General features: G+C 56.5%; 1 protein-coding gene across 1 annotated transcript; it reads left to right on the top strand.

Annotated features, from left to right (window-relative positions):
- Positions 1–1,455: 1,455 nt before the first annotated feature.
- Positions 1,456–24,059, top strand: LOC125367700 (tubulin polymerization promoting protein). Its single transcript, XM_048368404.1, has 4 exons — positions 1,456–1,502; positions 12,838–13,158; positions 21,128–21,281; positions 21,539–24,059. Exons 2-4 carry the CDS (start codon positions 12,842–12,844, stop codon positions 21,731–21,733), a joined length of 666 nt encoding a protein of 221 aa, XP_048224361.1. The 5' UTR covers positions 1,456–1,502; positions 12,838–12,841; the 3' UTR covers positions 21,734–24,059.
- The last annotated feature ends 1,992 nt before the right edge of the window (positions 24,060–26,051 follow it).

The following is a 26,051-nucleotide window of genomic DNA, read 5'->3' as shown; positions in this document are numbered from 1 at the left end:
CCACACAGGAGGAGGTGTCCACACGGGAGGAGGTGTCCACACGGGAGGAGGTGTCCACACGGGAGGAGGTGTCCCTACAGGAGGAGGTGTTCACAAGGGAGGAGGTGTCCACACGGGAGGAAGTGTCCCTACAGGAGGAGGTGTCCACACGGGAGGAGGTGTCCACACGAGAGGAGGTGTCCCTACAGGAGGAGGTGTCCACAAGGGAGGAGGTGTCCACACGGGAGGAGGTGTCCCTACAGGAGGAGGTGTCCACACGGGAGGAGGTGTCCACACGGGAGGAGGTGTCCCTACAGGAGGAGGTGTCCACAAGGGAGGAAGTGTCCTTACCGAAGGAGGTATCCACATGGGAGGAGGTGTCCACACGGGAGGAGGTGTCCCTACAGGAGGAGGTGTCCACACGGGAGGAGGTGTCCCTACAGGAGGAGGTGTACACACGGGAGGAGGTGTCCCTACAGAAGGAGGTGTCCCTACAGGAGGAGGTGTCCCTACCGGAGGAGGTGTCCACACGGGAGGAGGTGTCCACACGGGAGGAGGTGTCCCTACAGGAGGAGGTGTCCACACGGGAGGAGGTGTCCACACGGGAGGAGGTGTCCCTACCGGAGGAGGTGTCCCTACCGGAGGAGGTGTCCACACGGGAGGAGGTGTCCACACGGGAGGAGGTGTCCCTACAGGAGGAGGTGTCCACAAGGGAGGAAGTGTCCCTACCGAAGGAGGTGTCCACATGGGAGGAGGTGTCCCTACCGGAGGAGGTGTCCACAAGGGAGGAGGTGTCCACACGGGAGGAAGTGTCCCTACCGGAGGAGGTGTCCACACGGGAGGAGGTGTCCCTACCGGAGGAGGTGTCCCAGGGGAGGCGGTGTCCCCGTGGGAGGCGGTGTCCGCACGGGAGGCAGTGTCCGCACCGGGAAAGCCAGCAGGGCGGTCCGGATCCTGTGCGGAGGCACCGAGTCCTCCCCGGGGCTCCGCCTGCCCAGTCAGGACCCGTGCTCCCCACCGCTGTCTCCTCGCCTGGGCGCTCCCCAGCTGGACCGACGGACGCCAGGGCCTGAGCGTCAGGTGCGTCCCTCTAGTCGCTCCCCAACCTCCGCCCGTTCCCACGCCTGAGGACGGCCGTGCCCGGCGCTCGGCGCCCGGCGGCGCCCCACGGCTGGCGGGCCACCAGTGGCCTTGTAAGGCAGCGCAGGCTGCGAACCTCCGCGCCCCGGCTCCGGGCGGGCGGGGCCGCGAGGCGCACGGGGGCGGGGCGGGGGGCGGGAGGGGCGGGGAAGGTCAGGGCGGGGCTCCGGAAGGTCAGGGCGGGGGATTGGATGGGCTTGGGAGGGAGGCGGGGCTTGGGCAGCTCAGAAGCGGAGGGATGGGGCGGGGCTTGGCCGAGTCAGGGGCGGGGCTTCGACAGCTGGGGCGGGAGCCTGGGCGGGCCCGGGGCGGGGCCAGCGCAGACAGCTCGGCGCGGGCGCGCGGCCGAATTGCGGACGCGCGGGGGTGAACGCAGCTCTGAGGTAAGGCGGCGCTGGGCGCTGGGCGCTGTCCGCGGTCCGGGCGCGGGGCTGGGACGCGGGGCTCTGGGCCCCGCGTGCGCGGCGTCCACCTGCGCCTCGCGGGGGCAGACCGGTCCGCCCCGCCGCAGCGCCCAGGCCCTACGGGGGCGACCCCGGGTCTGCTGCGCCCCGAGCCCGGGGCGGGCCTGTCTCCGCGTCTCCGCTGCGTGCGGGGCCCGCGGAACCCGCGGCCTGGCCCCTCCGCGTCAGCGCCGGAGCGCGCCGCGCGCCGGGCCTCCAGGCCGCCCCGGCGGGGGTCGCCCGGGCGGGGTCCGGAGGCGATGGCGCGAGCCGGGTGTGATTTGGAGCCCGGTCCTGTCGCGCGGAGCGGGCGGCCGAAGCTGCCCTCCCGCCGGGCGCGGCGCGGGGCCGGCGACCCCGCGCAGCAGGTGACCGCGTCCGGCTCCCCACAGCCGGTCCGGGGCCCGGCCCTCCGCACCTGCGAGTGGGCCCGTCACCCGCCGCGACGGCGCGGCTCCGCCCCGACCCCTGGGGTCTCGCCATCCCTGGGTTCTGCCCCGCCCCTGGGGTCTCGCCATCCGCCATCCCGGGATCTGCCCCACGCCTGGGTCTCCCCATCCCTGGGTTCTGCCCCGCCACTGGGGTCTCGCCATCCCTGGGTTCTGCCCCGCCCCTGGGGTCTCCCCATCCCGGGATCTGCCCCACGCCTGGGTCTCCCCATCCCTGGGTTCTGCCTCACCCCTCGGGGCTCCCCATCCCTCGGTTCTGCCCCGCCCCTGGGGTCTCCCCATCCCTGGGTTCTGCCTCACCCCCAGGTCTCCCTATCCGGAGGTCCGCCCCACCCCTGGGGTCCGCCCGCCTTTGGAGGAGGACCCAGCTGGCGTCCTGTGGTTTCGGTTATGTAAATGAGTCCTTGAAGGCAGGGAGGGAAGCGCGTCCCCGCCTTTGTGGCCGGCTGTGGTAGGGATAGGGCTCCTGTCTACCGGGGACCTGGCGGCCCTCTGCCTGGGCCGGGGGCATTCCCCGGTGCCGGCGAACTCACGGGCCACCCCTCCTCCTGCTTTTGGACGCCCTGTGCCCTAGGCTTCGCGGCCACCGCGGGTCGTGAGGGGCCAGCACTGGGGGAGCCAGAATGTGTGTGTGAGCCCTATCCTGGGGCGAGGTGAGGGAGACCGAGGCCAGGAAGGTGGTGGAGGGAATGCCTTGCCGGCCATCTGTTTTCTTCCTGGGCCTTGTATGGTCACGTCTCTCCCAATCCTTTGATACCACAGGTAACCGTTCTTTACTTGTTATTTGAGATGAGAAATATTCATTGTGGAAAATGTGTAAAGTATAAAAATTACATTTACGAAAACTAAAAGCACCATCGCCTCTGGAGACCAGAGGTTGGAGAAAATCTCTGAGGGCTGTACAGCCCTACTAGACAGCTGCCCACTCCCAGCAGACGCTGAGAATTAGAAGCTTCCTTGCCAGAGGCAGCCAGCCTTCAGGCAGCCTATTTATAGTGCCCATGCCTGGTGCTGAGGCAGAGCACGGAGGAGGGTGTGATTCTGCACCTCCCTCCCTCCTGTACCTGGCAGGGTTCTGCCCAGCCAGGCTTCCTCAGCCGGCAAGGCTGAAGGAAGACTTCAGGCAGGAGTGCTGAGAGGGGAAGGCAGGACCTACCCACCACAGCAAGCATGGCTGCCAGCTCCCCCACCAATGTCCCCTGGGGAGGCTGCTTCCTCCTTGGATGTGGAGCAGCCAGTGTTCCCACCTCTACACCCCTCACTAGGGCATCCCCACCAGGCACATGGAAGCCCTTGGCTAAGCACACCCTTCACACAGCACCTCTCACCCCAACACCCAACACATGCCATTCCATGCCCATAATACCCTCCACACAGGCCACCCACGCCCCAGGCACTCCTTCCCCCACCCATGATTTCCTCACCCATGACCCAGGAGATCTCTTACCCATAACAATCCCCAACCAACAACATCTCTTACCAGAGGTTACACACTACCCAGGACGTTCCCTACCCAGGAACCCTCACTATAGCATGCATCTTGCACCTAGGATGACCTCAACCCAGAACACACTCCATCCAGGACATCCCCCTCCCAGGACATCCCCCTCCCAGGACACCCCCAACCAGGACACCCCCCCTCCCAGGGAATCCTTCACCCAGGACATCCCCTCCCAGGACGACATCCTCCCAGGACATCCCCCTCCCAGGACATCCCCCTCCCAGGACATCCCCCTCCCAGGACATCCCCCTCCCAGGGAATCCTTCACCCAGGGAATCTTCCACCCAGGACATCCCCCTCCCAGGACATCCCCCTCCCAGGACATCCCCTTCCCAGGGAATCCTTCACCCAGGGAATCTTCCACCCAGGACATCCCCCTCCCAGGACATCCCCCTCCCAGGACATCCCCCTCCCAGGGAATCCTTCACCCAGGGAATCTTCCACCCAGGACATCCCCCTCCCAGGACATCCCCTTCCCAGGACATCCCCCTCCCAGGACATCCCCTTCCCAGGGAATCCTTACCCAGGACATCTCCCTCCCAGGACATCCCCCTCCCAGGACATCCCCCAACCAGGACACCCCCCTCCCAGGACATCCCCTCCCAGGACATCCCCCTCCCAGGACATCCCCTCCCAGGACATCCCCCTCCCAGGACATCCCCTCCCAGGACATCCCCCTCCCAGGGAATCCTTCACCCAGGACATCCCCCTCCCAGGGAATCCTTTACCCAGGACATCTCCCTCCCAGGACATCCCCCAACCAGGACATCCCCCAACCAGGACACCCCCCTCCCAGGACATCCCCTCCCAGGACATCCCCCACCCAGGACACCCCCTCCCAGGACATCCCCTCCCAGGACAACCCCTCCCAGGACATCTCCCTCCCAGGACATCCCCCTCCCAGGACATCCCCCAACCAGGACACCCCCCTCCCAGGACATCCCCTCCCAGGACATCCCCCTCCCAGGACATCCCCTCCCAGGACATCCCCTCCCAGGACATCCCCTCCCAGGACATCCCCTCCCAGGACATCCCCTCCCAGGACATCCCCCTCCCAGGACATCCCCCTCCCAGGGAATCCTTTACCCAGGACATCTCCCTCCCAGGACATCCCCCAACCAGGACATCCCCCACCCAGGACACCCCCCTCCCAGGACATCCCCTCCCAGGACATCCCCTCCCAGGACATCCCCCTCCCAGGGAATCCTTCACCCAGGACATCCCCCTCCCAGGACATCCCCCAACCAGGACATCCCCCTCCCAGGGAATCCTCCACCCAGGGCATCCCCCTCCCAGGACATCCCCCACCCAGGACATCCCCCACCCAAGACAGTGCTGCCTTGGACCTTCCTGTGTGCTCTTAGGTCTCAGGCAGGCAGTACCAGCCCCCAGATTCTGTGTATCCCCAGCTCTAGTACATTGGGTCTGTTGGTCAATGATGCCTTCTCTGCAGGAAGCCCTGTACGCCACAGGTTGCCAGCACTTGCTGTTTTCGCCCTCCACACTGCTGGCTGTGTGGTCCTGTGTGATTGGGGCCTTTGTCTGCATGCTCCCAATTTTACCAATAAACAGAGCATTCATGCTTGCTGGCCCTGTCGGGCCCCATTGACACGAGTCTTGCCTGTTGAACTCTCTCTCTCTTATTGACTACAGAGGCTCTCTGCAAGCCGGAATTTGTTATATATCCCTGTCTTGAGGTTTTGCCTTGTTAGGCTCTTAGTGTTGATTTTGGTTCTAGTTTTCTAGGACAGGATTCAGCCCAGCCAGGCTTTCTCAGGCGGCAAGGCGGAGCCCACCAGGCTTCAGACAGGAGAATGGTGTGGTAACAGGAGAAGGCTGGACCTACCCAGCCACCGCAGCCATGGCCTGTCCTCATGGACCTGCCCACTGCTCACCCCCTCTGGGGAGGCTGCTCTCCTGTGGGGCTCAGGATCCTCCTGTGTTAGCGCCCCAAGTGCGGGGATCAGGCATGGCTGCCACACTGCTACTGCTAATTTTTGATGATTAGAAGTTACTGATTTCACTGTGATGTCATTTAAGCTTCTTTCTATGAGGTGGCACACCCCTATAATCTCAGTTATTCAGGTTGTGAAGATCTAGAGGATCACAGATTGAGCCCAACCCCAGGCAAAAAGTTACTGAGACCCCTTCCCCCCATCTCAACCAATAAGCTTGGAAGTGGTAAAACTCTCCTATTTCCCAGGGAGCAGGAGGCGTGGGGGTCTAAGACTAGCCTTTACAAAAAATTAGTTACCCAGACCCTATCTTAGTAAACAAGCTGAGAGTAGTGGTGTGTGCCTGTGGTGCCGGTTAAATAGGAGGCACAGGTAAGAAGAGGCTAGATAGGAGACCCAGTCTGAAAATGCCTAAAGAGAAAAGGTCTAGGGATGCAGCTCAAGTGGCAGTGTCCAAGCCAGAGCCTTTGAGTTCAAAGCCCAGCATCGTTAAAAAATTAATAAAAACAATCTTGGTGTCTTGTAACACACCTTCCCCATTCCAAGGTCCTCAGCTGGTTTCACCTAAGGCTTCCGGATCTGCACATGATGCAGTTTAACTCTTTCCTAAATTCCCTAACAAACTTCCTGTCAAGGAGTTCTTTCTCAGGCTCCATGCCTGCTTTGTTCCTCTGACTGGGTGCCTTCTTCTGTGCCCCAATACACTCCAGCTGGAGGGGAGGGAAGTCACAGGAGGCCGGTGTCATTTATCAGTCCCTTATCAGAAACCCTGTCTATTGGGCTGGCCTCCAGCTCCTACAGTCCAGCTCCTGACTGTCCACCTTGTCTGTCTTCTGGGCTGTTTGTGCCCCCACGCTTACGACTTTGCCTCTTCAGGCTTTTGCCTGTGCTGCCATGCTGGGGTGGCGCGCTCTGTTCTCATGGCAGAGCCCACAGGCTGTGTGGCAATTGGCACACATAGGCAGCTTAACCACAGGACTCCATTCTCCTGAAGTCCTAGGCCACCAGCCCAGCCTCTCAGATGACAAGGCCCAGAGGCTCCAGGGAGGGGCTTTCTGTGTCTCGGGCCTCCAGTGGCTCTAGTGTCCCCAGTGCCTCATGTCCTCAGTGCCTCATTCCAGCTTCTTCCTCCTTCTTCCTGCACAGCCCTCTCACTCCATCTGTCTGTGCTGCTGTAATAAAATATATACGGCAGGGTCATTTACAAAGAACAGAAATATACGCCTCACAGTTCCAGGGATAGACATCCAGGATGGAGGTGCTGGAAGCTCATTGCCTGAGAATGGCTGCACTCGGGACAAATGGATCCTGTGGCCTAGGATGACAAAAGAAGGGGCCAGAGGCCTCAGCTGGCTCCCCCGGCCCCCCTAGGAGATGCTGATCCATTCACAAGGGTTCCTTTCCAGAGGCCCCCCTCATGGCCCCAGATGGCCTGGTCACCGGAGGGATGCCTCTTCCTCGTCTCTGTCTCACAAAGGCACTACTATAGGGTTCAACACCCAACTGTAGACAATTCTTCCAAACAAGGTCCTATTCACAGCTTCCAGGATTAGAATGGGAATTTCTTTACCAGAGCTGGTATTCATCCATTACCATGTCCCTGCTGGGAGCCACCTGGCTTCAGGTGCTGGCCAAGGAGTGAGCATGGACTGTATGCAAGGTGGTAAGGTCTACGGTGCTGGTGCTCTGTGAAGCTGCACTGATGCTGAGAGGAGTCAGCCAGTAGGAGGTTCTTGTCCTCTGGGAGGCTGACACATGAAGCTTCCCAATGGAGTATGGCCCTAGACCCTGCACCATCCCCAAGGGAGCTGTCCCTGAGGGAGCGTGGTCCCAGACCCTGGCCTGCCCCCCAGGGAGCATGGCCCCAGACTCCGGCCCTCCCCTGAGGGAGGCCTGGGTGGGACAGCCTCACCACACTTTGCTGTGACCAGATCTTAGACAGAGGATACACACAGGCATGTTCCTGGCAGACTGTGCAGGGGAAATTTTAGAGAAACGGTATGTGATTGTACAACGAGCTACAGAATTTGATTTCAGCTCTCCCTGTGACCCTGGGCAGTTGTCTGGAGGCCAAGTGTCTGTGCTGAGTGTGGGGGACATAGGGATATGGTCCTCAGGCCCTGCACTCTCGTCTTTGCCTCCGTCAGACTTCTGGGGAGCCCAGGTATCTCTGGTTTGGGTAAGCACACACAGAGTGTTCTGGAATGACCCTCACTCATCCCCATTCTTATTCTGAGGCTGCCACTTGGGAGGGGGTGCTGCATTGCTCTTGCCAAGTTCCTTCTCTGTCCCTCCAGTTGGTCCAGTAGCTGTCCTCAGACTTATTCTTAGGACTCTGACCACAGAGCTCCAGTGGTCCCCTGTTGTAGCTGCAGTCTTGCATCTCCTGCTGAGGGGTGGCGACAGCAGTGCTTTGCAGCTCCGGGGATGTGGCCTGAGACATGGGCTTTCTGTGGATCCCAGGGAGGAGGAAAATGCCCATGCCTACCGACCTGCTGCCTTCCCTTGTTCTCCTGACAAGAAGGCTAGTTGCCCAAGATGCTGTCCCTGTCCTAGAGGGACTTTTGGACAAGTGAGGTCCAGCCCAGGTCAGGGCTTAGGGTGGACATGGTTGTGGATCTGCTAGTTCACCCTTGACCCCTCCCCTGCGCCCCAGGGGATTAAGAGCAACAGCATGGTGTGGGGGAATCTTGGACCATTCTGAGGGGCAGCAGCCTGGCCTTGGGCCCTGACCTGTAGCCTGTCTGGAGAGAGGCCCAGGCAGCACTTGAACTGGGTGGCCCTGGTCACATGTGTGGCTGTGGGGCCTCTGGTGCAGCGCAAGGCACAGGTGCCAAGGGGCCAGCACTATGACTTGTGGTGAGTTTGGCCTTCTGGTACCGGGCTCTGTGTGTCCGATGCCCACACTCAGAAAATGCCTGCTTTGTGCTGGCCCAGGGAGCTCTCTCTGCCTGGGACGAGTGGCCATTCACATCGAGTGTCCTGAGGAGAAGTGGGGCGGAAGAGTGTGTCATTGCCAAAGGGCATGTTGTGAGCAAGTGGCTGGGAGGTAAGGAGTGGGTGGGGCGGAGCTGAGCCGCCCTGGTGCTGGTGGGCTGTCCTGGGCTAGGCCTCTGCAGGCCTTGTCATGCAGCCAGACCTGCCCACACCCCACTCCAATGTGTGGGCCCCCCCACAATTCCTGGGGTCTCCAAACCTTGGTGGGGTAGAAGCAAAGCAGGGAGACAAGCTCTGAGTCCTGTTGTAGTTCACACTTGAGGGCTTAGGGCTGTGGTCTTGTGACCTCACCTCATCCTGGGCCGCCTTTGGAAGGAGCAGCAGTCTGGCTGGTGGGAATGTGTGCTCTGGCCTCCCACGGGGTCTGTGGTCTGTGACATTGTTGTTGTTTTTAATCGGCAAGGGGGCATTATTTCCATCCTGTCCATGTCTTCTCTCTGTCCTCATCAGCCTCCAGGGATCAGGCTGAAACACCCTATGGAACATTCTGGAGCCATCTGTGGCCTGTAGTGCTTCTTTCAGGACACACGTGAAGAGCACAGGCTCTCCTCTTTCTTACTGTGTGCCGCTTGCAAGCACAGCTACCTGTCAGAGCCAGCAGAGCCCTGTGAGGGCTCTGGCCAGGGCGTTCGTGTGTCTTGTCAGGAGCTGGGCCTATGATGGTCTCTGCCCAGAGGTGGCCACGGTGTTGTCTACGATAGAATGTCCCCAGATCCAGTGGGCCCACTGAGGGGCTGGAGACCCCTCTACTATTCTCCGGGCAGAAAGCTCTATCCCTAGACAAGGCTGTAGTGTAAAGACCTGGGTGGTCCCAGCCACTTAGCACCTGCTCAGCAAGTCCTGCCGAGGCAGGCATGCCCATACTGCGCGTGGGCCAGGGACCTGGGGAGAGATACACCACACAGCCAGCTGTATGTCCTAGTAGCCTTTCTCTGCCTACCCACCTCAAAGCTCCTCCCGCCTTGAGCCTGTGGAGACAGCTGTTCTATCTGAGAGCCACCCTGAGAACAGTCCCTCAGCTAGGCTCCAGCTCCCTGCCCAGGCCAATGAGGGCCGGGTCCACTCCTAGAATTCGGAAGAGGCCCATGCAAGATTGAGCCACAGCACAGCTGGCCACAGCCTGATCGCCAGAGTTCAGAGGACAGGGGAGCCTCCCAGACCCCCACATCACTGCCCTCCCTTTGTCTTCAAATCGGCACCTGTACCTGAGCAGTTAGGACTCTGCCTTCCTGATCCCCTAAGGCTGATTTTATTTCTCAAGGAATGCATTGCCTGTTTAGTTGGTAGTAGGGCCAGTTGGTGAGGTCTGTAATTCCACCTCCCAGGTGGCCTCCCCTGCCCTCCCTAGGCCCTGTAGGGAGATGCAGATCTGGTAACACAGTCTCCCCCCAGCCCCGTGCCAGGTGGATAAGTTACCAGTTCCTGTCTCCTGGGGAGGCCCGGTGGGAAGGTGGATGTGCCCAGCCTCTAGGAAGCCCTGGTGGGATCAGAGCTGGCCCTGCCCCCTCCCTCACCTCACCCATGCGCCTCTGTTCCCCAGGGTGAGGGTACTGCTCGCAAGGGCAAGGGCGCTGATGTGGGAAGGGTCATCTGCCACCAACCAGGCTTTCTCAGAGCAGAACAGAGAACTCATGCCAGAGAAGGTTGAGGCCTTCTGCCTCTGGAGTCACAGGCCAGTGGGAGAGGGGCGAAGGGCATGTTGCTGGAGAGTCCAGGATACACCTGGGATGGGGTGGGACATACCTCTGGGAGGGGCAGGATGCACTTCTGAGGAAGCAGGGCGCATGTCTGAGGGGGCCAGGACACACTTGGGGGACAGGATGCATGTCTGATGGAGCAGGACACATGTGGGGGACTTCCATCACCGTACTTTGGTGGCTTAGTCCTGTCTCTTCAAAACTCCTTCTAAATGACGCTGCTTTTCTGGAGGAGGAACCTGCCCCATCCCTCTTGAGGGACATGAAGGTTACTTTAGAGCTCAGATCAGCCTGAGACTGTGTGGCAGTGAAGTATAAAGGCAGGAGATGCTGCCGCCACCTTGGGGGAGAAAGGGAGGGATGTCATGGGGACCGCAGTAGATGCTCTGGGCACCCCACATTCCAGGGCACACCTGCTTCAGCCTCAGCTTTTCAGATTGAAGTTGTTTTTGCCGCCATCATGGATCACTGGAACAGTGTGAAGGGAACCAAGTCTTGTGTCCCTCTTGAGGCCTGCTCTGTGGACCCCAGCCCTTCATTCTCCCACTGAGAGCCCACCACCCCCACCTTGTGTTTTCCCAAGGCCATGCAGCATGCCTTCCACAGGACTGGTGGCCTGGGGGTCTGCCTGGGGCCACCTTACGGCCTCTCATTTTGATACCTTGTGATTAGGACTTCTATTTATTTTTTATTGTTATTTTAAAAGTGATGTACAGAACAGTTACAATTACACAAGTCAGGTAATAAGTACATTTCTTTTGGGACCATGCCACTCCTCCCCTCTCATTTAAAAGACTCTCAAAGATATTTTATTAAGGTGATACATGTTGGGAATATCAGGCAGTGTCCAGGTAGGTTGGCCCACCTCCTACCCCAGCCTGTTGGCTCCACATACTGCTGGCCTCCTGCCGTGTGCTGAGGTCCAGGTGGGCTGGTGATTCCGTGACCCTGGGCACTGGGTCCTGAGGACAGCACCAGGCAGTGGAGAAAGTTCTAGACCGACTGACTTGTCCAGAGTAGGGTTCTTCTTTCCATACGTAGCAGCCTTTGCTGCTCGGCCATCTGCCCACTCTCTTTCCTCAGGCCCCCTTCAGCGTGATCTGCCTTCCGTGCACTGAGTTCAAACTTCAGTACTAAAGTCTCCCCTCAAGGTGGCCAGGCCTTCCTTTTGTTTTTGTTCATACTGGGTTTTGAACCCGGGACCTTGTGCTTGATAGGTGAATAATTTACTTCTTGAGCTATACTTTTTGGTGTTTAATTTTTAGACAAAGTCTCAAGTTTTTGCCCAGTCTCAAACCATGATCTTCTTTTTGTATCTTACTATCCTCCTGAATAGCTGGGATGGGAGGCTTGTACCACCATGTCCATTTTATTGGTTGAAATGAGGCCTTACTAACTTGACTCCCAGGATAGGCCAGACCCACAGTCTTACTGATCTCTGCTTTTTTTTTTTTTTTTTTTTTTTTTTTTGCTAGTCCTGGGGCTTGAACTCAGGGCCTGAGCACAGTCCTTGGCTTCCTTTTGCTCAAGGCTAGCACTCTACCTCTTGAGCCCCAACACCACTTCTGGCTTTTTCTGTGTATGTGGTGCTGAGGAATCAAACCCAGGGCTTCATGAATGCTAGGCAAGCACTCTACCTCTAGGCCACATACATTCCCAGCCCCTGATCTCTGCTTTTGAGTAGCTGAAATTATAGGCATGTGCCATGCACCCAGTCATGGCCGTTTCTTCCTGAATTGTGCTTTGTATAAGGCTCTAAACAAGTTACCAGATAAGTGGGGGACATGGCCTTGAGCCCCCATCCCAGTGCTGTCTTCTGCATGGTTCTCATGTTGGATGATTGGAGCCTTCTAGAGTCTGGCAGGCACCACAGTCCACACTCTGGGTGATGAAGACTCTACCTTGGCCACACTGGCCTTGGGATTTACCCAAGAAAGGGACATGTGTTTTAGAGTTGTGGAGCAAGCTTGCACAGCCTTCCCATCTGCTATGAACCATAATTTCCTGCTGTATCTGCTAGGAACTCATACTTGAGAAGGAGATGATTGGCCCATTGCTGTGGCTTCAGGGGAAAAGAAGTGACCCTAGCCTGTCCCAAACAGGTTGATATAAACCACAGTTGCTACCCTTGGATGGTAGAGGTGACTGTGTTTCCCCTTGGATGGTGGTGTCTATGTTTCCCCTTGGACTGGTTGTTGTGACTATACTCTTTGGGCTCAGAACAGCAATTTCTCAGATGTCTCCAAGGGCTTCTCCAGGTACCTCTGGACATGGTTCTGCCCCCTGGGCACCATAGTGTTTCTGCCTAATGGCATCGGGTCAGATTTTGGCTGTCCCCCAGAGCTGTGGGGCAGGCCAGGGGACTGTGACTGGAGGGTGCCTATAGTCAGGGCAAGGCCTGCTATGAGGGAACCAAACTTTAAATTTCCTAAACTGGAGGCTGCAGGTCACAGGCCACCAGGTACCAGATCTAGCAACTAGAGTGACACTGCCCTACTGGACAGTTGGCCCCTAGCACATCCTAGATCCTAGTAAGGCTGCTCATCTCTGCTCTTGCCACACCTGTCAAGTGCCGACACATGTGCAGTGAGCCACCACATGTGCAGTGACCTGCTGTCCGGGGACACAGCCTGGGTCCCTAAGCTGAGTGACTTCTGTCTTCTCTCTCCTTCCTAGCAACATGGCTGAATGCAAGCCCAAGCCTGCCAAATCTGCAAACAGGACACCCCCCAAGTCCCCTGGAGACCCTGCCAGAGAGAAGGCAGCAAAGAGGCTGTCCCTGGAGTCTGAGGGTGGTAACGAGGGGGCTGCGGCAGCCCCCTCTGAGCTCAGCGCCCTGGAGGAAGCCTTCCGGCGGTTTGCTGTACATGGAGACACCCGAGCGAGCGGCAGAGAGATGCATGGGAAGAACTGGTCAAAACTGTGCAAGGACTGCCACGTGATTGATGGGAAGAATGTGACGGTCACCGATGTGGACATCGTCTTCAGCAAGATCAAGTAAGTGCTGTCAGGCTCTGCAGTCAGGTGCTTATTTAAGAGGTGCTGGGGTGGGACATTTGCTGCTTGCGAGGCAGAAGCTATGCTAGACCCAGAGCCCTTCACTCAGTCTGGGGCAGGCGTAGGGTGTGTGTGCAGAGCTTCATGCCATCTCTCCGCTCCTGGATTATATTCTGAGCCTGTGAAAGCTGCCTCACAAGAGGCCTGAATCCTGACCCTCTGGCAAAATGATGGTCTCTGCTCCCCTGTCTCCAAGGGCTATGTGGTGAGTCTAGACTCTCTCTGTTCTGTCACCTTGGGGCTCCCAGTCCCTCTGAGGAGCCAGAGAGACTCCCCAGGCCCCCCCCCCGCCCCCGCCTCTGTGACCAGACTGGACTAGCCATCCTTGATTCTGGGGTGGGCAAGGCCCCTGGTTTGCATCTCTGCACCTGCCTCCTTGTTAATGGCTTCTCAGAGCATTGCATGGGGGTTCCGTCCTCCAGGGCTGGGATGTAAGAAGAGAGTGTGGCTGGTGGCTTCAGTGAAGGGAGGTGGCCCTTTGGCCCTGCTGTCCACCACAGAAACCTCTGAGATGAGCACTGCCTTCCACTCTAGCCAGGTCCCATGGACTGTTTCAATTACATGGAGGAAAAGGGACAGAAGAAAGGGAGACAGCTGGTCCTTCAGGACTAGGGAGCCAGAGGCATGGGCAGATCAAGAGAACCCTTGCAAGCACTCTGGCTCTGGACAGTCAGCTATCTCTCCATTGGCCTGCAGGGTCCGTCCCCACACTGCTGCCACCGCAGCCTCTGCTTGGAAGGAAGCTAGGCTTACCCCACATGCAGAGAGCAGGGTCTGGCCCCTAGCCTCTGGAGCTCACCAACATGACTGGACCCTGACTTTGAGGGAGGCTCACCATGAGCCTCAACTGGAAGAGTGACCTCCCAGGCTTTCTGGGGCCCACTGTGCTGTTACTGGGGCTTGTCATGGGTAAGACCTGGGGATAGACTATCTCTGAAATTTCCTGCTGGGAAATTCAGACTTCCACTTGCACCTGGCCTTGTGGTCAGTCTCAGGGAGGGACGGGCAGGTCCTGGTAAGCACAGCTATGTTGGTAGGGTTGTGCCTTGAGGGATGCTGACCGGGGGCTGGGGGCTCTGGTACATGCATGGTCTGCATCTTGGAGTCCAGACTGTGTCTGGACCAGTGGATGTGGTCCCTGCCCCCAGTGCAGAGGGAAATTAGGTCAGCTATATTTACACGTGTGTTCGCCGAGCCTGCTGCTGCTGTGTCTGAGCCAAGGGGTGGGCAGAGCCTGGGCAGCTGTACCTGGACTGTGAGGCTCCTTGCCTACCCTGGCCTTCCTTCTCTCTGAGACCTTAGGCCCTGGTGATGCTTCTGTGTTGTGGGGGTGGGGGTGGGGGACATCTGTGTGGTCAGTGAGGCCACCCTGCTCTACGCCCTAGCCATATATCACCTGCTGTCATGTGAGCCCAGTGTGGCTAGCCTGATTAGGAGCAGAGGCCCAGAGCATAATGCCCATGTGGAAGTATCTAGAAGGGCTAGTAGGAGGTGGGAAAAAGAGGCCTGTCTAGGGCTGGCAGATCCCAGGTGACTGCCTAGCTGCTGCACACACTTGGACGTACGTGCACGTCTCATACGTGCATGCGCACACAGAACTGGTATTCTTGCACTCTCTCGGGAGGCCTCTGAGGCCCAAGCACTGCAGCCCCATGTGGAGGGAGCCCCTGATCCTGACCCTGTTCTGTGAAGGTAAGACCTTAGACCAAAAGGTACTTAGTGGCTTAGACCTGGTCCTCGGCTCCAGGGCAAAGCCCAGTCCACTGCAGACTCCCCTGCCTTGAGGGTCAGGGCCTGGGAGCATGAGCAAATGAAGCCACACTCAGAGAAAGGCCGCCAGTGGTGTCACTGCTAGGCCCCGGAGCCCGGCAGGCTGGCTGGCACCCTGGGGAGTGCCCAGCTTTCCTGCTGCTGGTTTGGCACAGATAGGCCAGCCAGAATGAGGAGCCTGGCCCACGGGGAGGCCCGGGTCCCCTGACCCTTCTGTCTGCAGATATTGACCCATCTTCAGTCACCCTTGGACTTCCTTCTTAGAGCCTGGACTCCACTGGGGTCTCAAGACCTGGGCCTATTAGAGGTGGCCCTGGAGGGGTGGCCCTGTTCTGGAGAGAGTGCTGCTGTCCCGGCCCCAGATGTGTTCCCTCATCTGAGGGGAGGCGGGCGGTCACACCATGAGGCTTACAGGCGGTGGTCCTCCTGGAGAAGGGCTTGGCTTTCCTGTGGAGAGCCGGAGCAGCCCGGGTTGGGAGGACGACCAGAGATCTCTTTCTCATTTTCAGGGGAACTGGTTGTGACAGGACTGTTTGGGCGTTCAAACCTCAAGTCACAGTTACAGAGAGGCCTCCCCTGCTTGGGAGCTCAGGACCTGAGAAAGCTGCCTAGGTACTGTCAGGAAGTCACTGACTCTGACAGGACTGGGGAGAAAAAGTCCAACTATTTCTGTTTTGGGGCAGGTTGCCATGACGCCACGGGCGTGGTGCCAGCTGGGGTATCTGCAGCCTTTGTTTAGATCCTTGTCTCCATGGCAGAGCTTGTTTGTTTTGATGTTACTATGTGTTAAATTTTAAACAAATTTCTTGCAGCTCCACACCACGTTTAATTGAAGACTACTGTTATCCCAGACTCCTCTTGGGCGAAGGGCTCAGGATGACTAGTCTCCAAACAGTCAATAGAGGGTTGACATGCCCAGCTTGCAGGGCCATGGACAGCATGTCTGTGTGTGCCTGTGTGGATCTGACCAGGCATGTGTGTGCGTGCACGTGTGTATGTATCTGCCACTGTGTGTGCACCAGCATTTGTTTGCTCACCTGTGCATGTCTGTGTGCATGTATTTCTGTAGGTGTGTGTGTGTGCCTGAGTGTGCGCATCAGTGCATGCTCACTTGTACCTGTGTATGCCTTGATCATGTGTCTGTATACCTGTCTGTGTGCATGTGTCTGCAGGCTTGTGTGTGCATGTATGCACAAATGGTCTATGTACCTGTATATTCATGGGGAAGGGTCTGTGGGAGCACCAGGGTTAGATTATACTCACTGCCTCCTTGCTGGGACAGACATACCATCAGGTGTGAGGCCTAGGTGGAGCAGCAGCCAGGGGGCCAGGGTGCTTGCTAGGTGCTGGGTGCTTCCCAGGAGATGTACAGTTTTCTGTTCACATTGTAGAGAGCCAGCCAGTAGGTTGGCAGTGGGGCACGAAAAACCAGGGAGCTAAGTTCTCCTCTGGACACAGGTCAGAGAGAAACGAGGCCTATACCACCTGCAGGTCAGAGGGAAGTGGGGCCCATTGAAGGAAGCTGGGCTCATCCTATCTGCAGAGAGCAGCATCTGGTCCTGAGGCTCTTCCAGCCACTGTTGAGCATGGACCCACACCACAGACAGCCAGAGGACCAGGGGATCATCCTAAATAGAAGTGGGGGATTGTCCTGAGGAGGACCGGGGGATTGTCCTGAGGAGGACGGGGGGATTGTCCTGAGGAGAATGGGGGATTGTCCTGAGGAGGACCAGGGGATTGTCCTGAGGAGGACCAGGGGATTGTCCTGAGGAGGACTGGGGGATTGTCCTGAGGAGAATGGGGGGGTTGTACTGAGGAGGACTGGGGGATTGTCCTGAGGAGGACCGGGGGATTGTCCTGAGGAGGACTGGGGGATTGTCCTGAGGAGGACTGGGGGATTGTCCTGAGGAGAATGGGGGGGTTGTACTGAGGAGGACAGGGGGATTGTCCTGTGGAGGACCGGGGGATTGTCCTGAGGAGGACTGGGGGATTGTCCTGAGGAAAATGGGGGGGGGGGCGGATTGTACTGAGGAGGACAGGGGGATTGTCCTGAGGAGGACCGGGGGATTGTCCTGAAGAGAATGGGGGGATTGTCCTGAAGAGAACGGGGGGATTGTACCGAAGAGGACCAGGGGATTGCACTGAGGAGAATGGGGGGGGGGTTGTACTGAGGAGAATGGGGGGATTGTACTGAAGAGGACCAGGGGATTGCACTGAGGAGGACCGGGGGATTGTCTTGAAGAGAACGGGGCGATTGTACTTAGGTCTGAAGACCTTTTTGGGCCAACATAACTCTGCCACTCCCAGATGTGCTGGGGCCAGAACACCCTGATCACAGTGTTTGGAGGTGGCTGTGCCACGTGCCTCTAAAAGGAGCAAGTGACTGGGACCCTGGACGCATCAGGACTTGGGCAGACTTGCTCACCTGGGGTACTTCAGCCTGCATTCCCTATCCCCAGGCTCTGCTTTCTGTGTGGTGAGGAGCTTGCCCTGAAGGCTGTGCAAGGGGCAAAATCCTGCAAATGCTTTGGTCCCTAGGCCCCTGGGCAGCCTTAGCCACATGCCCCTGCAGAACCCCCTAGTGGCAATGTGGGATAGTGCAGGATGGCTGTGCCCTTTGTGGGACAGGGAACCCCAGGATCTTTCCTCTGGTGGGGGAACGGGCAGGCAATGAGAAGCAGCTTTGGCTAAGGGTCACCAGCTTGGTGGCTTCATGCCATTTGGCCGAGGCCCCGTTGGCTCTGATGAGTCAGACATTCCGAGTGGCAGGTCCCCATTCTGTTTCTTGGCCCCATCTTCCTCCTCTTGAGCCTGGGCAGGCACTGCATGCAGGCCATGGACGACGACAGTCTCACCCAGGTTTGAACTCTAGGCATGCTTGCCTCATGGACAATGAGTGGGGGTACAGAGGTGGGCATCCCTAACGCCATCAAAACATACCAGAGCTTAGGGAAAATGAGATATGAAGGGCTTTAAGGGCCAGGTTGTTTTCTATTTCGAGGGACATAGCAATGCCATTTGTTATAGTCATTCCCAAGGCAAGTCGGTGACTGCTGGTGGCCAGACCCCCGAAACACGAGGGTGGCCCTGCATAGCAAGCTCACAGCAGGGTCTCTGTGTGGCCTCTTTTCCCAGTGGGCATTTTCACCCATCATCTGAACCCAAGCTGGGAAGAGCAAGGGATCTTGTTCCCTGAGTTAAATGGGAAGGTGGGGAGGGCAGTCTCCAGGCAGAGATGCCTTTCCTGGTGTCTGGCTGTCTAGTCACCTGCACCAACAGAATTGACAGGGTCCTGGGAGCCCCAGGCGTAGACTCTCAGTATCCGCACTGTCTTTGGCATGGCCCAAGGGCTCCATAAAGGAGACTAGGTAGGTAGTGGGCATGGGCGCGCTGGCTGCGAGCCGAGGTTGGTGGGAGAGTGGGCCACCTCCAGAGTGCTTCTCCCAGTGGGAGGAGCCTCACCCAGAAGCCTTCACTGCCTGGGGTCCTTCAGGTTGGCCCTGCGGCATGTGGGTGGTGGTCATTCTGGGAGCCACAGCTTAGGCTATTCTGGAAGCAAAAGAGAACCAGAAACCTTCTCCATCCCACTGCAGGCATTTCTTCCTATCACTCAGTCCCAGAGAGTGACCTTCACAGAGGGGAGGGAGGGGAGAGGAGAGAGGACAGTGGCAGGTCCCTGCTGTGCTGCCTGAGGCCAGGACCCATTGTTTCTGGGAGACCCAGGCAGGTGTCTGCTCATCTAAGGGCGGGTGGTCTAGGTAGCAGGCCACACAGAGGAGGATATCTGACCAGGACCTGCTGGGCCAGCTTTGGCAAACCACCACACTGGGAGCAAAGAGCATGGAGCCCAGGTTCTGGGATGCCACCTCCTGAGGGTTCGAAAGGACAGGCTCATGTCTCAGGGAGAAATGGGCACTGTTCTTCTAGACCTGGGGACTTGCCTGGGTCTCTTGGGATTGGCACCCTAAAAGCCTGAGGTCAAGACTAGGGCCTCTCCCCACAGTAGCGTGTGGACATGGAGCGAATGGAGCAGGTGCCCAGCTTGATCTGAACGTGGCTTATGACGGAGAGCCCCCATCAGCCAGCCCACCCCGGGTGACTCACGCTGGTGGTGCCTGGTGCTGAGGCTGCCCCTGTGGCGGGCGGCCAGACGCATCGTGAGGCCTGGTGTCTGTATGTCCCTGTGCAGGGTGGAGTTGGACACAAGAGTGCCTTTGATGTCCTAGGACAAACAGAGCAGCCCCAAGAGACCTTGCGATCAGTGTACCCCAAGGCCCAGAGGGGAGGGCGGCTTTCAGCTCAGGTACCGGTCCTCCTCTCAAGGCCGTGTGAATTCAGAGCCCCAGCCGTGGAATGCTGTAACCCTCTCGGGATGTCTTCCCTCCTCAGGCTCAGCTCTCTTGCTGGGGCTTTAGTGACTGTGTGAAATTATGATACTCCTAAGTGGATTTATGGGAGCGCTTAAATCTTCACTTCTTTGGAGTAAGAACCCAGGAATAGAGTGCAGAGCCAGTGATGGTCAGGTCTCCATGAGACCCAGGTGCTGCCAACCAGCCATGCCTAGGGTGTCTCCCTCACTTTCCCCTCCCCTCCACCCAGGAGGAATAAAGCCAGGGGTCCCCTGTGCCCCTTGGTCCCCCACCCAGCTTCCCATCCACCCCGGTGAGTGATCTTCCTGACAGCCAACCTGAAGCTTCTTCGCACATGCTTGTTCTTCACCCACATGTCTTCTCTGGTGACATGTCTGCTTCAGAAACTTTTGCCATTTTTTCACACTAATTGTTTTTCTGTTTTCAGTGTTGAGAGCTCTTTGTGCATTTCAGATATGTCCTTTATAAGGTTTATGTTTGCAACTATTGTCTGCCCATCTGTGGCTTTTATGTCTTTCACTTCAGGGTCTTTTGAAGAATAGATTTAAAAATTCTGATGAAGTCCAGCTCTCCATTTTTCCACTAGGAACATGTTCTGGTGGCATTTCTAAACAACCTTCACCTGGGTTTCAGTCATGGAGGTCTTTTCCTAAGTGTGCTTCTAGATGCCAGTTCTAAGATCTGTTCTCAGTCCGTTGTGCACAAGTTACAGGGGGTAGACTGGAGGGTTTATTTTGCATAGGCCTACCATTGTTCTAGCTTTAGTGTTGAGGAGCCTTTCTCTTCAGTTCCCTTCTGCACCTTGCTAAAGGCCTCTGTGGGGCTGCTTCTGAATTCCAGCCCTGTTGCTGTGTCCATGCTCTTGCTAGCATCATTTCCTTGCAAACGTTTTGTGGTATATCTGAGAGTCTCATCATGTTGGCCCTGCGACTTTGACCCTGGATGTGCTTGACCCTCTTCAGATGGACATCTATAAAAGCTTTGCTCCGGTTCGGTCAGGATGTCTTCAAATTCTGGACACGAAGGACTTGGCAGCTGGGGACCTCAGCTTGTCCTCGAGATGATACTTTTCTGTGGCTGCTCAGTGGTACACAGGGCTTCTCTCTAGAGATCTGAGTCTCATCTGAGCCAGCTGTATCAAACCACTGATAAATTCACTGATGTGGATTGTTGGAGCAGATCTGATCAGCACTGGAAAGAGAGCGCTGAGAGCGCATTTTTTGAGTGTCTAGTAGGAGGTGGCTGGGTAAAGCACAGGTACACACGGGAGGCAGGGAGGAAGGAAGAATCCACCATGCCCGGGCCAGCCTTAAACCACTCCTTGTCTTGACTGTACCTGGGGCTGCTTCTACTCCCGGCTGTAGCCCAGGGGAGGGGAAACAGGTCCTGGAGCTTCAGGTGGTTGGTTGGGGCCACAGCTCCTCCTGCTTATCATGAGCTTAGTTTCCTTCTGGCTATCTGGAACCAAAACATGGCCTGGGCTCCTTTCCAGCTGCTGAAATGGCTGCAGTGGCCCAGGGAAGGACAAGGGAGCCCTGTCTCTACTTTTCCTTCTGTCTTCCTGAGGCCACAATGACCATCTTGGGACATATGAATGTTTTGACAACCAGTGCTTCCTTGAAGCTCTCCCATCTGTAGTTGCTGGTCACCTGTGGCTACAGCCTGGGGGTGGGGGTGGGGGGCTGGGGTCACTGCAGAGCACATGTTGGTGTGAGATCCTGTGCAGAGTTATCCCTACAAGTTAGGCTTACAAGGCCTGCACCCTGCAGAGGGAAGTCTTGCCGGACCATCACTTTCGAGCAGTTCCAGGAGGCATTGGAGGAGCTGGCCAGGAAGCGGTTCAAAGACAAGAGCAGCGAGGATGCTGTACGTGAGGTGCACCGACTCATTGAGGGCCGCTCGCCAGTCATCTCCGGAGTCACAGTGAGTGGGTGGGCCTGCGGGGATGGAGAGCAAACCTGGCCCTCTGCACTGCCCTGGGAAGGGCACAGCCCTGCAGTCCCTGAGGGACTCACTGCGGAATGCACCACATGTATCTCCAGAACTGATGGGATTACCAGCCCCTGGTGTCCAGGGCTGACCTGGAGCCCAATGATGGAGATGCCCCCAGGGGTGTGGCAGTTCTCCCTGTCCCCCATTACCAGGCATGCACTAACACTCTCTTCCCCTCTTTCTTACAGAAAACTGTGTCCTCACCCACTGTGTCACGGCTCACAGACACGACCAAGTTCACAGGCTCCCACAAGGAGCGCTTTGACCCCTCGGGCAAGGGTAAGGGCAAGGCTGGCCGTGTGGACCTGGTGGACGAGTCAGGCTATGTGCCTGGCTACAAGCATGCAGGCACCTATGACCAGAAGGTGCAGGGAGGCAAGTAGCCCTTGACAGTGGGGCCCTGGACGCGGCGGTGCCAGCATGGGGACTCACATCCATTGCACTTCATTACATTCCTGTGCTCACAGAGGTCTCCACTTTGGCACCCTGGGGTGATGCTCAAGGACTCCTGCGGGTACCCCAATGTGTCTCTCTCAGACCCTTGGTTTGTGCCCTGACGCACTGACCCTTCCTAACATACCTGTCCCGTTTCAAGTCCAGAGATGGACGGCCATTTCACATTGTCTCCTCGGATCACACCACACTGGCTACCTGGTTAGCAGGAGAAGGCATATTTTGGGGGCTGGTAGAGGTAGGACAAGAGGACCCAGGCCTGTCAGAGGTCATGCTGACATCTTGACCAGCAGATACCTTCTAGGAGCTAATGAACTAACAGCACACCTGAAACAGATTACACAAATCGGGCCTCCCATGTTTCTTGAGCTGCGTGTGTCTGTGACCAGGGCTCTGCAGAGGGCAGCAGCAGACAGCTATTGATGACCGGGGTAAAAAGTGACTGCCATGTGTGCTCTCAGAGCAATCCAGGGAGCCCTGGAATGTCCATTGATAACTCTCTTCCCCCTCTATCCCCCCTTCCCGCCTGCTGTTCCCACATGCCCATCGTGGGAGGAGCACAGTGCTGAGGCAGGGCTTGAGCAGGCAGTCATTACAGCAGCACACATGGGGGCTTCCGCCGAGCTCCGAGCTCCGTGCCTGCAGGCCCCGCTGGCTGCAGTGTTTTACTCACAAACCTGCCATCAGTTACATCATGCAGCATCGTCAGCTCAAACTGACTTCCCTAGCGTCTCCCAACCTCTGGAATACAGAGTACCAGGTACCAGAGCCAGACCCAGGAAGCCCTCAGGCTGTAAGCTGCTGAGTGGACAGGAGCCAGCCACAGCCAGCTCAGGACCTGTTTGTCCACCTGTGACAGCTGGTCCTCAGGACTGTGCCTAAACTAAACCAGGGCCACTTGGCTAACCATCCCCAGGAGGGTGCCACCGGCTGTCAGAATGGCCCACAGCAATTGGCCTTTAAAGGAGCACAGTCCTAGCCTTGGGTGCACCTGTTGGTCCTGGGATTTGCCTCCCCAGGTGTAGGATACATGGCCTAGCTCACAACACAGATGGATGGCAAGGCCTCCTTCCTCACTGTGGTGGCATGTGGATACTGCCTGCCTCTCCTGAGCCCAGAGAATTTACCTGGGCACTATGGCAGCTAGTCTGCCTAAGCTCTTGCCAACAAGGCTCTTGGAGGGTGCAAGGCTCTGACAAGGCATTCGACATGGAGAGCCTCATTCAGAGGAGAGATGGCTCAGTGGATAGTTTCTGAGTCCTGGAGGCTCCCTGTTAGTATAAAGACCAAGGAACAACAGATGTCAGGCTCCAAAGCTCTTTTCTGAGCTGTCATCTTGCTGGTCTGAGGAAAGGCATGTGCATGTCAGTACATTACAGCTCACTAACAAGGCTCTGCCCCATTCCCAAACGGACCCTCTGTACTCCCCACACCCTTCCAGTAGCCTGGTCTTCTTAAAGCTCCCCAAGGATTCTCCCTTTCTCATTTCGGAAGGGCCAAGTCATGCAGAATAGACAAGAACCAGGACCTTGGTCCCTAGGACTGAGTGCACCTGGTTCGGGATGGTGTCTGAGCATGCCTGCGTCGTGCAGCTGGTCACGTGCTCCTGGGGCCTCGTAGTGGGCTATAAGGACACAGGACAGTGACATCAAGACACTGGCTCTTGTTCAACAGGTGACCTCATCATCAGGCAAGCCAGATCTCCAGACAAAGATCCAGGGCTCACTTCCCCCAGAAGCACCTAGATAATGGTCTCTAAGCACGAGGGCGAGGCCTGTGCCCATCCTTAGAGACCACCCAACCTCGTAGAAGGGAGTCCCATTATAGTGCATCACCCTGCCCATGCAGTCAGCACCTCAGAGTGGCATGCTCTCTAGAACCGAATGGAAAAGCTTGGAGGTGCCACTATCTTAGGCCCTCTAGAAGTGACTTTTTTGGGGGGGCAGGAAGCCAAACTTTCACTTCTGATGAATATCTCAACACACATTCCTGATTGTTGTAGCAAATCTTTGGGTTTTATGACTGAAAATCGAGTCATTCTCCTCCAATGCCCATGTTCCTGCTGGCACAAAACTCCAGCATGCCTAAGGCTCCTCGAAGGATGGCTCATGTGCTACGCCCTTCCACATGGCCCTTGGGTGGTGCCAGGGACACAGCAGAAATCAAACAAGTAGCCTCTGCTAGTCCCCTTCTGTCCCAGCATTTCATCAGACACAGAGGACAGCATCCTTCCCCAGTCACTTCAAAGTGTAGCTTTAGAAACATACTTCCTTTCCCACCTATGTTGTCTAGCAAGGAAGGGGTGGTAACTTGAAATTGTCCAGGTCTGGTGGCACCGTGTGAGCCCTCTGAACATAGAACATATGCTAGGTCCATAATTTTGCTGCACAAAACAGATGTGTGTTTTCCTCCATCAGTTTCTGAACATTATAAATACATAGAGTGTTTGTCTACGTTGCATGTTTGATGCAATGCCAATTAGCTTCTCTAACTGTGGTAAAAAAAAAAAAAAAAAACTCAGTGTCTTTATCTGTGAAGAAATGAAACTGCACAGCATGCAAGCCGAGACAGGGACACGTTCTACTAGGCATAACACCGGGGGTTGGGGTCATGATCTGAGAGGTGACTGCTAGGACAGGGACAGGTTCTGCCAGGGGTGACACTCAGAAGACAGGATAAGGTTGCAAGGGAAGACTCAGCTGAGAGTGTCTGGCATCAAGCAAGAGCTGGGGACAGGAGAGTGCTTGAGAACACTTAATGCTCCGCTAGTTAGTAGTAACAGTAGCTTTACCAAAATCAAAGTTTAGACTGTACACTTAAAAATCTTACAACAAATATTACATATTTATTCTGGAGTACTTTCATACCTGTTAATATCCTTACCTTTCTGTTTGGGAGAAGCTGCAGACTGTTAGACAAGCACATGCAGCAGTCTTCCCCGCCTCATGTCCTCCCATCTGGGAGTCTTAGCCGCTGATGGTGGGGTAGCCACCAGCAGCCCTAGATGGAGGCTTAGTCTCCTCCCCAGTGGCCCTGGGTTGCTACAGATGCCTACGCTTGTGAGTAAGGTTTTGTTGCCACACTCATGTGTTTACATGCTGTTTATAACTGACACAACTGGAGTAGAGTTGTCTTGGACACCTGTGGTACTGGCCATCCGTCCCTGCCTGGCTCCTCTCCTCCTGCAGAAACTACACCACCTAGCTACTCCTCCCCTGTCCTCAAGCATGGTGCACAAAGACACCCTGTTCTGACAAGAAGGGTGACATTTCAGCCGCACTGTGAAGTTAGCAATAGGCTAGGATGTCCCTCACACACCGAAGCAGCTGAGTAGCTCTCCTCCACTGACTTACTACTGACTTTGGTGAACGCCAGTGTTCAGGGTGTGGCCTTGTCTATGGATGTGTGACAGAGTCAGGGCATTTTGAGATGCTGAAGTTAACTCTCTCTCTTCCTCTAGACCTCTTAAAAAACTAAACCAAGCCAAACAACAAAGGAAACCTGCACAACTTAGACTTGAAAGGGATAATATACTACTATGAGTTTGTACTAAGTTTTTTTTTCAAGAAAGGGAAAAAAATTTATATATATATATGCAATATATTTTTACACTATTTTATTAACATTAGGGAGAATGAAGTCTATCACTTTATCAGTGTGATGGGTAAGGTTGATGTCATGGGTGTTCTGACTCAGAATGGCACTCTGTATTGTCTCAGCCACACTCACTGGCACCGTCTCTGGAATCTGAATAGTGGAGCTGCCCTCCTGCAGAGCACACGGCACTGCATCACCTGTTGGACTTGCTGTCATGGCCTGGTTCATGAGGCTTTAGTGAAACAGCTTGTGTCTCTCTGCATTTTGCTCTTTGTGTGTTTGTTAACATTCTGTGTCAAATTGGTAAAGTGATGAATAAAGGTGTTAAAATGTGGATTTCTATTTTCCTTAGAGTATGCAGAAGTGCCATTCACAGGGGCTTACGTGAGCACACATGCCTGGAGGAGCATCAGGAAGGAGTGGGAGGAGGGTTTGTCTCTGAATGGGTGCTACGGGAGGGGGAAGGCCTCATGCTACTTCTCCCTGAGGAACCCTTGTTTCGTGGCTTAGGACTGTAGACCTCACCTCATAAAAGCAGGTGGGACAGCCACCTTTCAAGTTCAAGGCTGGGTCTGGTTCTGTTCATGCCTAGGGAGAGTCCCAGATTCAAAGGACCACTCATAAACTGTATCATAACCACCAGGGCCACTC

The sequence above is a fragment of the Perognathus longimembris genome, chromosome 19 (genome assembly GCF_023159225.1).
Source record: "Perognathus longimembris pacificus isolate PPM17 chromosome 19, ASM2315922v1, whole genome shotgun sequence".
Lineage (NCBI taxonomy): Eukaryota > Metazoa > Chordata > Mammalia > Rodentia > Heteromyidae > Perognathus > Perognathus longimembris.
The sequence above is the reverse complement of the archived record's forward strand: the minus strand, read 5'-3'. Positions and strand labels throughout refer to the sequence as shown.

Bases quoted from the DNA above. Each gene is read 5' to 3' on its own strand.
- LOC125367700 (XM_048368404.1), top strand. From the start codon at position 12,842: ATGGCTGAATGCAAGCCCAAGCCTGCCAAATCTGCAAACAGGACACCC. The intron at 13,159-21,127 runs GTAAGTGCTGTC...TGCACCCTGCAG, and splicing joins ATCGTCTTCAGCAAGATCAA to AGGGAAGTCTTGCCGGACCA. The intron at 21,282-21,538 runs GTGAGTGGGTGG...TCTTTCTTACAG, and splicing joins CAGTCATCTCCGGAGTCACA to AAAACTGTGTCCTCACCCAC.